At 33.8% G+C, this 13,561-nt stretch overlaps 1 protein-coding gene across 1 annotated transcript in view; it reads right to left on the bottom strand.

Moving 5' to 3' along the window:
• Positions 1-130: 130 nt before the first annotated feature.
• CCDC73 (coiled-coil domain containing 73) overlaps positions 131-13,561 on the bottom strand; it is a 74,751-nt gene continuing 61,320 nt past the window's right edge. The window contains exons 11-17 of the mRNA XM_087718529.1: positions 13,363-13,422; positions 12,348-12,452; positions 10,639-10,749; positions 8,612-8,777; positions 5,068-5,961; positions 3,866-3,999; positions 131-894 (exon numbers count right to left, since the gene is read on the bottom strand). Of these exons, the coding sequence (XP_087574655.1) occupies positions 658-894; positions 3,866-3,999; positions 5,068-5,961; positions 8,612-8,777; positions 10,639-10,749; positions 12,348-12,452; positions 13,363-13,422 (1,707 nt within the window). The 3' untranslated portion in view covers positions 131-657. The remainder of the gene's footprint in view (positions 895-3,865; positions 4,000-5,067; positions 5,962-8,611; positions 8,778-10,638; positions 10,750-12,347; positions 12,453-13,362; positions 13,423-13,561) is intronic.

Genomic DNA, 13,561 nt, shown 5'->3' with positions numbered 1-13,561 from the left:
ATAACAATTGGATTTTAAGGCATTCATTAAATCGCCTTACAAGCTTGTTTAAATATACCAGCAGAAGTAATAAATTCCATTTTTATAATCTTAATAATACTTTCTGTGATGTAAAATGAGAAACAAAAAAGTAGCAAGCTGACTTAATAAATAAATGCGCTGACGACGTTACCTAGTCTGATAACAGAACTAAATGGAAACAAGTTTAAAAAGTAAATGGAAACAAGCTCGGACAGCAAACAACTGCCAAAATTTGAAACTGAGCTACAAGTATTTTCTCTTATTTCAATAACTATTTTTTTCTAAAATAATAATCTTCTATAGTATCTAAAGGTTATTTCTAAGTTTGGAAAACTCCACAAAGATACTGTGTTAGGATTTTGGACCATGAAAATACAGATTAGCTTGAGAACTGATTTACATTTAGTACCCTCATATTGTTTGCACTTATTTCTCTCTAATGATTAGCAGTGAGAAAGAAAAGTGTATGTATACATATCCCCCCACCCCAATAATCAATCTGCTTGGGGAATGGAGAGAAATCAAGGATTTTTGAGATTACCAGAGCAGTTCAACTTTTCTCACTTCACAAGATGTTATTTTAAGCACTGAATGTAACAAGCATGAGACAAGTCAAGGACATGCATTTAGAAACAATTACATTTCCATTTTTCCTGATATCACTGCTTTTTCCAAATATTCATACTTTCTTTTTCTGGACTGGCTGAGCTTTTCTAAATACAATAACTTTTCAGTTTTACTGATTTGGGTGTTCATGAAGACATTTTGTGAATTCCCATCTTCAGTGCTGTCTAAGCTCTCTTTTAAAGTAGCTGTACTGAGCAGAAGCTGTATTGACTTCATTTGCGGCTGTGATAGAATCTCTGTCGTGGCCTAAAATGTAAGTATACAATATTAGAAATCATTTTCTATGCCTGATTGCTAAATACTAAAAGGACAGTCATACATTTTTCTATAAGATACTATGAAAGAATAAGCTGGAATCTCTGATACTTATTTGGGTTTATTGTTCTATAATGTAACTCTATCTCAGGCATGTCCCTGATGCAGGTTATAAAAGGTAATTAAACTGACACAACTGAATTATTGTTGGACCAGAGTTTCAAACACAACCCTATTTATAGTATAAGATTATTGTGTCTTTCTTTGTTCATGCCAGAAGTACCTTCAAATTATAAACGTATAATATTCAACACTGACAAAACAAGATAGGTATAAAATAGCACATACAGCACATGTAAAATATGTAGGATTAAAACTAAATATTTGCCCAGTATCAGCCATATTGACAGCATTTTCTCTCACCAGCATGAGATCTTCCTCTACATGTTGAAAGACAATGTTGTGTCAACATTATGTCTGACATTGAACATTCTTATGTAACTTTTCTTTGGGATATAGAATATAACATGGATAAGTTGAAAGAGATCATTTAGGTCATATAATGAAATCCTCCTGCTTAATACTGGGAACCACTAAATCATCTCCAAGCTACCCAAACCTTGTTTAAAGCATGGAGAAATCCCCAATGTTTCTGGCAGGTTGTTTAACTCTTGCCATCAAGAAAGTCCTTCTACCAAATGTCTTGTAACTTCAGAATGAACATTTTCTTGTTTCCCACAGAAAAAGTCGTTTGCCATCTGCAAAGGAAACTTTTGCAAATATCCATAGACCATGATCATGTCTCCCTGCAGTTGTTTCTTTGGAAAGCTAAACATGCCCAACTCTGTTAATGCACAGGACTTGATTTCCAGACTCTATTATCATCCCGGTAGCTTTCCTCAGAACCCCCTTCAGCTTTTTCATGTCCCTTTTAAAGTACAGTACACAGTGCTGTCCATGATGGTGCTATTGCTTTTATGATCTTTATGCAGTATTTTTTCTAATGTAGGCCCAGATGATACAGGTTTGCTTTTTTCCTGTTTAGCTGATGATCCACTAGTAGTCCTTGATTCTTCTCATACATTATACCACCATGCTAGGTCTTCCCAATCATCTATTATGGAAGAAGCAACAGAAGCAGAAACATATACAAAAGTTGAATATTCTAGGCAATTCAGGAACCCAATATTGCTGGGTGTGGCTGCAATACACAAGCCTGTTGAATTCATTTTGAATTGTGATTTTGTAATAATGTTTTTGCTCCTTTAATTTGCCCCTAAAGGGTTGGTTAGAGTTTTGTCACTTTCTGCTACTATAATGCGGGAGATGGGAACGCCTTTGCATCCTACAGTAATATAATAACAATTGAGAGAGACTCAGGCTATTTGAAAATGAGAGGAGGGCTGCATGAAAAATGCAGTTATATAAGTGCATTATTTTTACATACATAGTATTGTCCTTTGAATACAAATGATATTAATTCATTGCATGCTACAGTTTTCTTGCTATGATTTTAGGAGTTCTGATATATGGTATTCAAAATGCAGTTTTGGTTAACTGCAAGTATATAATTTTATATCTTTTCGATTTCCCGTTTTTGGTTTATTTCAAGGAGATGATTAATATAAATATGCAAATTGTTTTGAATTCAAACTCATGTTCAAAACATTGCTTTGAGTTCAAACAAGTTCAAACTTTATCAAAAGTTTTCTAATGCTGTTTCATATATTCTGAAATTTGAACCAGGGCCAACTTGACAAGAGAATAACATGTCTCTGAGAGGGTAGAATCTGATTTTAATTTAAAATATTTTGAAATTTGAACATTTTTTGGTCGTTCTGGATTGGGCTGCAGAGAAGGTAAATTCTGTGGAAAGTATATGCCCATACAATGCCTGAGCTTTGCTTTCCACAGTGCTTCTTGAGTCTTAAGCATTGATTCCTTATAATCTCAAGCTTCATTTTCTGAAAAAAATTTAGACCTATTCATTAAATATGAGTTTAGTTTCTTTAACATAGAAGTTTAGTTTCTTGTTCTAGTCCTGGATACCTAGAAGTTGAAGCAGGTTCTGTTAGACGTTTGAACTTAATATTGTTACCAGGAGGTATATTACACGTTTTTTGCAAACAAGATTTTTATGTGGCCATACTTTTTATTATATCATTTTACACAAGAATGGCATAGCTACCCTGTTTCCCTGAAAATAAGACCTCCCTGGATAATAAGCCAAATTGGGCTTTTTAGCACATGCCCTAAAATAAGCCCTCCCCTGAAAATAAACCCTCCCCGAAAATATTGAAACACAGCAGCAGCCATGAGGTGACCATGCTCGCCGCCTCCTGCACTTCAAAAATAATAAGACCTCCCAAAAAATAAGGCCAAGTGCTTATATTCAAAAGAAAATATACCCTGTCTTATTTTCAGGGAAACACGGTAATATTTGGACAATGATCTTGGCACTATATTGATCTATGCCCCTTTCTTGTAGATGGGTACAATTTTCTCCATTCTGTTCCAACTTGAAGAATGTTGCTTAAACAGAAGCCTGCATAAGATACTCAACTTTACTTTTAGATTTAGCAATCAGATAATGAAAGTAGAAGAAAAAGAAAATAAAGTCAAAATGTTATAAATTGTATTATATTTTATTCAGCCTTACAAATTGCTTATATCTGTAATTATAGTTAGAAAATAAATACTGTATTCATGTTTTTTTTAAACTTGAAAAGCTTTTATGTAGATCTTGTCTTCAAATAAGCTGTGATGAATTTGATTTATATGCTGTGACTTTTTCCTGCTGTTTTCTATCAAATTTAATTGTGAAAAATGTTGCCACATTTGCCCTCTTGATATTATTGTGGAGATCAAGTCAGTCTTAAAGCATCAAGATGCATACAATTCTATACATAGCTCTGGAATTAGCTCACCAAGGTCTGCTCTGAAATGTTTTTAATTGACTTACGTGTTCTGTGGGAAAAGAAGGATCATAAAAATTGTTTGCTATTGCATTCCATTCTGCACTGGGATTTCTCTTGGGAATTGGATTAATAGTTCCGGTATTTAAAGAGTCAGCATTTCTACTACTGCAAGCGGAAACTGATCAACAAAGAGGAAATGATAACAATTGTGTTATTTCCATATAATTTTACAGTGCCAAAACTTTAAATTTACTTGTATATTTTTATTAAACCAAGAAAAATACCTTTTGTCATTATACATAAAAGAAATAAATCTAATATCAAAACTTAACTGTATAATATTTTGTTCTCTGCTGAAAGAACTTAATACAAACTATGTATATGTGTTTCTTGATTATATATAGCAAAAAAAATCTATAATTTGTCAAGTGATACCATCCATGTTTGTTCTGTTCCTCCCACATTCCAAATTTTTCTGGATAAGGTAGGGGGAAATCCATTTAATATCCAAAGAAAAACTCCATTGGCTATTATATCAAGACTTTATCAGTAAATAGTAGCTTTAAAAAGAAGTTCATGCATTAACAGGCAGGTAGATAACCACATTCAGACATCATTGGACTAAACATCAATTACCTTATAATTTTCTCCAGAGAACTTCCATTTCTCCAGTTTTGTCTACTTAACCAAGTATAATTTAGAGTTAATATAGTAAGACATAGAAACGTGACAGCAAAAGAGGTGAATAAACCAAGTAGTAGAAGCCACAGAAATGACTAGAAAGAATAGGATCATTCACAAAGTGAAGAAACAAACTAAGCCAGTGGGCCCCAGTCTTTTGAATACCAGGGACCAGTTTCTTGGAGACAGCTTTTTCCGTGGATTGGAAGAGGTGTGGTTTCGTATGCTGCTTGCATCCCATGGATGGAGCTTTGTGCAGCCTGGTTTCTGACATGCTGTGGACCAGTGCCAGTCCATGGACCCGGGGTTGGGGATCCCTGAATTAGGCAAAGAAATATTCCAGCAAAGGTCTACTGGATGCCATGAAAATATCTTACAAGATCATTGGTCAGATGGGCAGTGTGTTCAACTTCTACGCACTTTCTTTGTTCAACCTGTTTGTTTTGCAGCAATCCCCTCCCTTTCCCCCAAATTCCAGCATACATTGGTTATGAATGGATGTCAATTTATGACAGATGTGGCTATATAATTTTAAATAACTATTGGAATTTAAATATTTTCTTACCTGGTGTTTCTTGCCTTACATCACTATGCATGTTTATAATCTTATCAATTCTTGAGCTCTGAGCATTTTTTATTTCTTGGGAGAGAGGTCTTTCCTTCAAAGAGAGAGGCATTATTTGAACTTCATCTTGACATTTTCTTGATAAATCTAAATATTCAATTTTTCCATCCATAACTGGAAGGTCAAATGATAGCCTTCCATTTCTGTTTATTAAATTTTCTGTTGTCTTCATGAGGATAGAGCAGGATTTTTTTGTGCTTTCTTCCAGAGTTATTTTCCTAATTATTGTATTCAATGATTTTTCTTTTTCTTTATTAAAAAATTCAGTAAATTGCTCACTGTTGTCTTTGGAAGCATGGACATTTATCTGTTTATCTTTGGCAACTTCATTAATTTTCATGTCTCCATTTTCAGATTCATGTAGAGCTTGAGAGTGCTGGAGCAAAACCTTTGTATCTACTTTTTTCAATTCGGAACTGTATTTATCAAAGTGTTTGCTAGGCATTTCATGTACACCACTAGCTGAATTTTCAATATTTAAAGCTCTTCTTAGAAGTAGATTATTAATGTTTTCATCAATATGAATATTTATACCTATATTCTGACTGGAAGATATATGAAGTTTTGGTGTTGTTTTTTCTGCATTACTAGTATTGTACTTATCCAAGTCACTTGTGTTGATTGGTGGTAACAATACAGAATCCATTTCATATTTCAGATTGTTATTTGCAGTTTTCTCACAATTAATTTTAATTTGTTCTTTAGGCTTCTCACAGATTCCTTTATTTGTCAAGTAATCTTCCTCATTGATTGCATTGTTAATATTTTCAGTACTCTCAGAAATGCAGTCATTTGCAACACCAGCACCCAAATAATCAATAGAATGTTCCAATTCTATAGTGGGATTAAAACAATCTAATTTCAACACTTTAAGAAAGTCTTAGGTTTTTCTACTGGTAACAACATCATAGAATAAAAATTATCCAAGAGAATTACATATATCTTTGCCTGCCTTTATCAAGTAAGATTTCATTTCTTTCTAAAACTGCCCTTTTTTGCAATTAGCAAACCATGATTATAGGTCAGTTCTGGTGTAATTAAATTTAACACATAAAGGCTTTGCTTATAAAGATTTCCCTTTGGCTTTCCTTTTAAATGATCACCCTCGTTCATACAATTATCAAGACATTTTAAATCTGTTAAAATCTAGAATATATTAACAGTAAATTACTAAAAAATAAACTTTTAAATATGTTTCATGTAATATGGACACATGCAAAATGCTTTTTGTAAAAAATAGTAGCAATTAATAGTAAAGTAATAATAGCAATTCATTTGCAATTCATTAATGTAGTTCTACTTCTATATATTTTGGACATGCTTGGCTTTCAGTGTGCTAAGGTTTTCAATCATCCAGAGGGAAATTCACACTGGAAACCTATAATGTTTAGAAAATAGAATATAAAAGCAGGAATAAAGTTCTATCTCTGTAACCTTTGCTATTTTTCCAGAAGCAACCAGTTGGAAGCATGGATATTCTCAGGAGCTTGTTTTTCCATTGGAATGACAAAAGCAGCACTTTACTGCAAGCTTCATCCATATTGTATGGGAATGTGATACAACCCCCTAACAAAAGGGACAAGGCTTTCTTCAGAATGCTGCAACACTGATTTCATCATTTTGCATCTCCTTGTACTCCTTCCATGGGTATCTCTACTGCTAGTGTAAAGTGCAGATAAATGAATGTTAACATACGATATGATATTAATGTTATCAAGCTAGATGCTTACAGAGAATAAGCACCTATCTTTAATCCAAGATTCTAAATCTGGGACAGTCTGGTACTGTCTTTCCATTGTAAAAAAAAAAATGGGTTTGCCTATTCTGCCAGGAAGAATAGAATAAGCATGGTCCAGATGCTATCTATTAAAAACAGTCAAATGTATGCAGCCAGAACCACTCTGAATAGACTCAAATAGATACTTTATTGTTGACCACCATATTACAAGAATCTCGCCAGTCTGTTTGTGTTCCCTTGGGAAACAGCAAGTGTAAACCTAACAGTTTGACCTCAGAAAATAAACTTACACTTAACACAAAAAAACTAAAGAACTTATAATTGACTTCAGGAGGAAGAGAGATGTACATTTACCATTGTAAATGGTGAGGAAGTGGATAGGGTTGGTAGTTTTAAATTTCTGGGCATTTATATCTCAGAGGACCTCTTATTGACCATGAATGCTAACATGCTTGTGAAGAAAGCACAGAAGAGGCTGTACTTCCTGTGAATGTTAACGAAGATAAATCTATCTCAGCATTTACTTCTGTCCTACTATCGCAGCACTATTGAGAATGTCCTGACATACTGCATTCTTGCATGGTATGGGAGCAGCTCTGCAGCGGACAAAAAAGCTCTACAGAGAATCATTAAAACTGCCCAGAATATCACCGGGCTCCAGCTACCAGCCCTAGATGACATCTTCGCATCTCGCTGATTGAGGAAGTTGCAGAGATTCCCATCCTGCTTACAAACTTTTTAGACTGTTGCTTTCTAGCAGAAGATACAGAACAATTAAAACTAGGACCACACATCTTCTGAATAGCTTTTATCCCAGAGCTATAATTGCACTCAACAATGAACTAAAGGGCCACCATCAGTGAGCTACTGGACAGCACTACTTAAGTCTGTTGTGTGGATGCTTGGGTGGCTTAGGGACGGGGATTTTTTTGGGTGGGTGAGGGTGTGTTTGGGGATTATTATGTGTGTTGGGCCTGGTCTCTGGGTGTTATGTGAATTTTATTGTATGTATATACTGTGTACATGCGTACAATGACAATAAAGTAAAGATGTTTTCTCCCCCAAAATGACTTCAAGGTGGAATGTCTCTTTATTTACCTTAGAAAAACTCCCCCCCTCCTTAAGTTGTCATTTTTCAGGACCAAGGAGATATACTTTAGTGTAATGATGTCTGGGCCAATTCAAGATGTTGATGATCACCTATAAAGCCCTATGTGGTTTGGCTATTATTACTCCAAGGATGGCCATCCTTACAAAAGATAGCAGCCCCATAAGCTGACCAATGCTTTTTCCATATTATCAACTAAATAGTTAAAACGTACCTTTCAGTCATCATTCTACATCATTATTGATTTTTTATCAGTTAAAAACAACACATGAGAAGATGGGAAAGTATTCTGCTACCTTGACTTTAGAGTCTGAGAGACTCAGATAAGTGGAAGGCAGAGACCAAACACTATGAGCCAAGACAAGGCAAAAATTCTTATCATCAAAAATATGCCTGTTTTATACCTAGCTTCAGTACATTACTCACAGCTTTTCTACCTCTATTCCAACTGAGCTGGAAGTTAATCAGATGCAGAATCATATAAACTTATGAGAGTAAGTGACATTGTTCAGATGTGCTAGGGTGCTAAATATCGGTGTTTCTATTGGCATTGTAAGAAACAAGGAGGAGGAATCACTTACTTTACAACTTTTAACCATATTATCAACATTTTATGTTTTAATTATGAATAATTATACCTTCAAAATATTCTGAATGCTTTTTTCCTATTTTTATACCACTGTCTATCTCCAGATTATTGTTTCTTCCATTTTCTTTTTGTTCATGTTGCTTAAAAAATTCCATTGTAGTTTGTGTACACTTATCATCTTTTTGTTCTTTATTTTCATTAGACATGTTTTCTACCTGGAGCAACAACAAAAAAATTAAAAGAAATTGAGTCACATATGATTTCCTTTGTAATAATTTTTAGCATTGAATTTACAAATGGAACAAATAGTTCTAGAGTTCAAGAAAAATATTTCTATTCTAAATGTTCCAAAGATGCTTTTTCCAAAGGGCAACTGGTCTTTCTTGGTTTTTTTTTAAACATTTCACTTCTCATCCAAGTAGCTTCTTCAGTTCTAACTGATTGGAGGGAAATGGAAGTATTTATATTTGCAGTCATCTGATCGCTAATACTCTGAAAGTCAGTCATTAGCTCTCTGAGAGTCATTGAGGCTATTGCTATCTTTATCCCAGGGATGGGTTCCTACCTGTGTTGGTACCAGCTCGCTTCGCTGGTGTACATGACAGATGTGCACTGCACAGTTAACTGCAAATTGTTCTGTGCATGTGCAAAAACCATGAAATTCTAATAAAACACATGCCGGCAATGGCAGCAGAGACTGGAGAACCAGTTCAGGGGCGTGGCCAGCCTGGGCCACCGCCGGTTCTGTGACCCAGGCCAAATTACCATTACCAGTTCGCCCCAACCCGTGCAAACCAGTAGGAACCCACCTCTGCTTTATTCTCAGAGTCACCTGAGTCATCAGGAATCAGAGTGTAAAAGGGTATGGAACCATCTTGGAGCTGCTGAAAGGACTGCATTGTAAACAGAAGATAGGTGATATCCATTCCCCTCTGTTGGGTTGTTCAATTTTAACATAGATGGCAACTTTGATGCCTCTTTCAAACCAGTGGTCCTCTCTGTCCAGAATGTGAACTTTGCTGTCTTCAAAAGAGCGACCCTTTTCTTTCAAATGCAGATCGACAACATGACATGGATAATTGAGAATCTCTGTTGTTATTCTATTCCAAATAGGAATGATATTACTTCTTTATACCAGATGTACATTCCAACATACTGTATATACCAGGGGTGTCCAACTGAAGGCCCGGGGACCTGATCCAGCGCATGCTCACATTTACAAACCGGTAGGGAAGGTAAGTGAATCCCACCGCTGAGTTAAACCTTTTCTAAACCTTCCCTTGTCTGGAAAAACACCATCTGCTTAAGGACACAAGACCAAAGCTCTCCTTCCAAACAATTTGTAAACCTTGCACAACCCAACTTGCACACAGGAAATGTTACTGGATGATTACTGTAGATGAAATGTATTAAATAAATGTAGGGAATAGATTAAGTGGTGTTGTAGAATATACTATTGTTTACTGTTCTCTGCTATCCTTGTTGATATGCCTTCTTTTGTACAAGAAATAGTCTAAATAACTTTATTGGCAGTTACTGTATTTATCTTTATGTTTAGCATATTAAAAACTTACTCTTTCAAATTCAGTGATAGTTAGAAATATTTACTCTGTTAAGAGTATGCAAAATTATATTATCTAGATTCTAGAACATCTCTCATGATATTCTTCTCCTAAAAAAAAAGTTTCATTTAAATATAACTTTGGGCGGGGGGGGGGAGACCCAATAATGAGATATTTGAAAATTCAAACTCTCAAAGTAAAAGGCGATTTACATAATCTGAAGAGAAACCAGATTTATTTCACTGTATAGTGTACTCATTACTCTCTGTCAATCCTGATTGTAATTGTTGTCTTTTATTTCTCTTTTTATGTTGCTTGATCATTGACTGAATAAATAAATAAGAAAAGACTCTCATTCAGAAGTCTTTAGTATAGTAACTGGATGAAGCTTTTAAAGGCAAATACTTTTTTGCCCTATTCTTATTTTTGTCATCTTCTCCTGAGTTTATTTGGCACATTTTGCTTAGTACTTGGTAACTCTGTTAATACATCAGTATTTGATTAATAAACCAACCTCATTTTTCCAAGTTGCTTGTACTTTCTTATATTCATTCAGAAGACTAGCTAACTTTTGTTCATTTTCTTTTGCATTCTCCCTTTGCATCTCATTATCTCTTCCAAGGGTCTGCAATAAAATTAATTATCCAAAAAGTAATCAATACCACTTTAATGAATTTTGATGTGTTTTATGTTGCTTAGACCTTTTCTTATAACATGCAGGAAGTGCCATACAGATCAGTGATAATGTGCTATCACAACAATACTTTTCATAAATTAACAGGAAAGGGCATACAGTTTAGCTAACCCAAAATAGTTTATAAAAATAGCTATGAAGTGGTATAAGAATATTTATAATTATTCAGTTTCACTGCATAAGTTTTAATGCACTGAAAGATATAAAGTACAGACCTAATAAATATGAAATGTAGCACATTCCCAATCTTCATTTATGAACATAAACACCACGATAAAAGCAGAACAAACTTTTATTAATATTATTTTATTAAACAAATCAAATCTGAATTTGCTTTATTAATGTTGCATATTACTTAGATTTAAAATCTAATTATTTTAATGATTGTGAAAAACAACACAACTGCTATTTCACTGAGCTATTTTTGTTTTGTCTGCAAGTAGGAAAAATACCTAAAAGTAATACTATTTATTTATTTGCTCAGTTACTTAACATAAAGTAGCAACAAAAATGTATGCAGAACTAGAATTTTAAATTAGTGTTCTTTTAAACTCATTGTAATTTTGAATGATCATTCAACAAGAGGTCAGTAAGGAAGGATTACCTGAATAGGGTGGGGGGTTTGTTGCAATTAGCTACTTCTACTCCATTAGAAATATAGATTATTAATAATTGTGTCTATTGAAGAAAGATATCAGAATATTTATAAATGTGAACTATAAATGTCTACTATACATAATGAGAGTTTTATTGGGGGACGACATAATATCACATAAACTACATAAGCATTGACATGAACTAAGTAAATGTTTCACATAAAACATATTTTTAAGCTTGAATTTCAGGAAGGGTAATTTCAATGAATGCTTCCAGATTGTGGCATAAAGTCAAAATATAATTTACATTACAGGTTATCCTTGATTTACGACCACAATTAAGTCCCAAATTTATGTTGCTAAGTGAAACATTTGTTAAATGAATTCTGCCCCATTTTACGACCTTTCTTGCCACAGTTGTTAAATGACTCACTGTAGTTGTAGTTAGCAACACAGTTGTTAAGTGAATGTGACTTCCCCATTGACTTCGCTTGTCAGAAGGTTGAAAAAAGTGATCACATGACCCCAGGATATTGCAATCCTCATAAATGAATCAGTGCCAAGTGTCTGAATTTTGGTGACACATCCAGGGGGATGTTACAACCGTCATAAGTGTGAAAAATGTTCGTAAGTTATTTTTCAGTGGTGGTGTAACTAGGAATGGCCACTTGTAAGTTGAGGACTACCTATAGTAGGGGAAATCTTTGAACAGTTTTGGAGGATACATGGTAGGTTTCAAACGGAAAGAAAATTGTCTTCTTCCTCTTTCTGTTGACAGAAGCCATTCCATCAAGGCAGAAAGAACTCATTGTATACTATCTGATGTAACTTTTGCAAAGCATCCTATAATTTTCATTTCAGAATACTTCATATTAATTATTTAGAATCAATTGGAGCTTATTGGTATATATTCATACAGAGTCAACATTTTACCTGATACTCTTCTTTTAGTTTATTCAATTCCACCTCAATTCTGTTATTTCTTTCAGTCTGTCTGCAGAGCAGTTGCTGCATATGTTGTAGAGAAGCTATAATATCCTTGTTTAATTAAAAAAAGTGCAATACTTCAGGTTATAGGATTACTTTGTAAAGTCCCCTATGATGGAATCATTAAATGCATGTGTGAGGATATGTGTTTGTATGCATATATATATATATATATATATATATATATATATATATATATATATATATATATATACATACATACATACATACATACATACATACATACATACATATATATATGACATCTTAAATTTTAGTATATATATATATTTTAAGCGTGTATGCATTTTGTTTGTGCCAATTGTTAAATAGGAATTTATAATCTAGCCTTTCATAAGAAAATGTTGCTTATCTATAATTGGTTCTTCAAGTGACTAGCTGTACATTCACCTGTATTGATATTGTGCCTGCATAAAGCTATTTTCCTGGAGCCTTGTCTAGCTTCCACTATCCTCAATTTTCTAGAATTCTAAAATTAATGTGCAATTAATACAGAAAGAGTAGACCATATAATTATATACTAATGACCCACAATTATGGATAGGCATTCTTCTTCATCATAATCTCCGTGCATTACACATATAGATAATTAGCAATTTTATTTAAAAGATTAAGGAACTATTTTTATTAAGTCAACACAGAGAAAAATTCATTCAAAAGATGCACTGTCTGGGCTTGAATATTTCTGATCAATACCTGAAAAAAATGTGGGACCAAACTATGTGGATGCAGAAAAACAGTCAAGGGAATGCCATACAGCAGTGATTAATTAATGTGTATCCAAAAATGTCACATGTACAAATGTATCTATATACAAACACACAAGCACATTCCTGTTCTGCTGTAAAAGAGGAAATAATTCAACTCCTGTGACAATTAATTCCACAATATGGGCCCCACCATTGAGAAAGCAGAATTGATTATTGATATGAAACATAACCTGTTTCTCTTCTTTAAGTCTTGCAATTTCTTCTGTGATTTTTCCATTTAAATCTACTTCCTATAAATAAAATAAACACATTGATATCAATTCCACTGGTCCCTTTAGTTGATTAATGTTTACTACTGTACTCATTAGTATGCTTACTTTAATATACAAAAAATGTAATGTGAACTTAAAATTTTACATAGGATTAAAA

This window comes from Thamnophis sirtalis, unplaced genomic scaffold, assembly GCF_051295495.1.
Source record: "Thamnophis sirtalis isolate CommonGarterSnake01/CBP01778 unplaced genomic scaffold, rThaSir2_p1.2 scaffold_1, whole genome shotgun sequence".
Taxonomy (NCBI): Eukaryota; Metazoa; Chordata; class Lepidosauria; order Squamata; family Natricidae; genus Thamnophis; species Thamnophis sirtalis.
The sequence above is the reverse complement of the archived record's forward strand: the minus strand, read 5'-3'. Positions and strand labels throughout refer to the sequence as shown.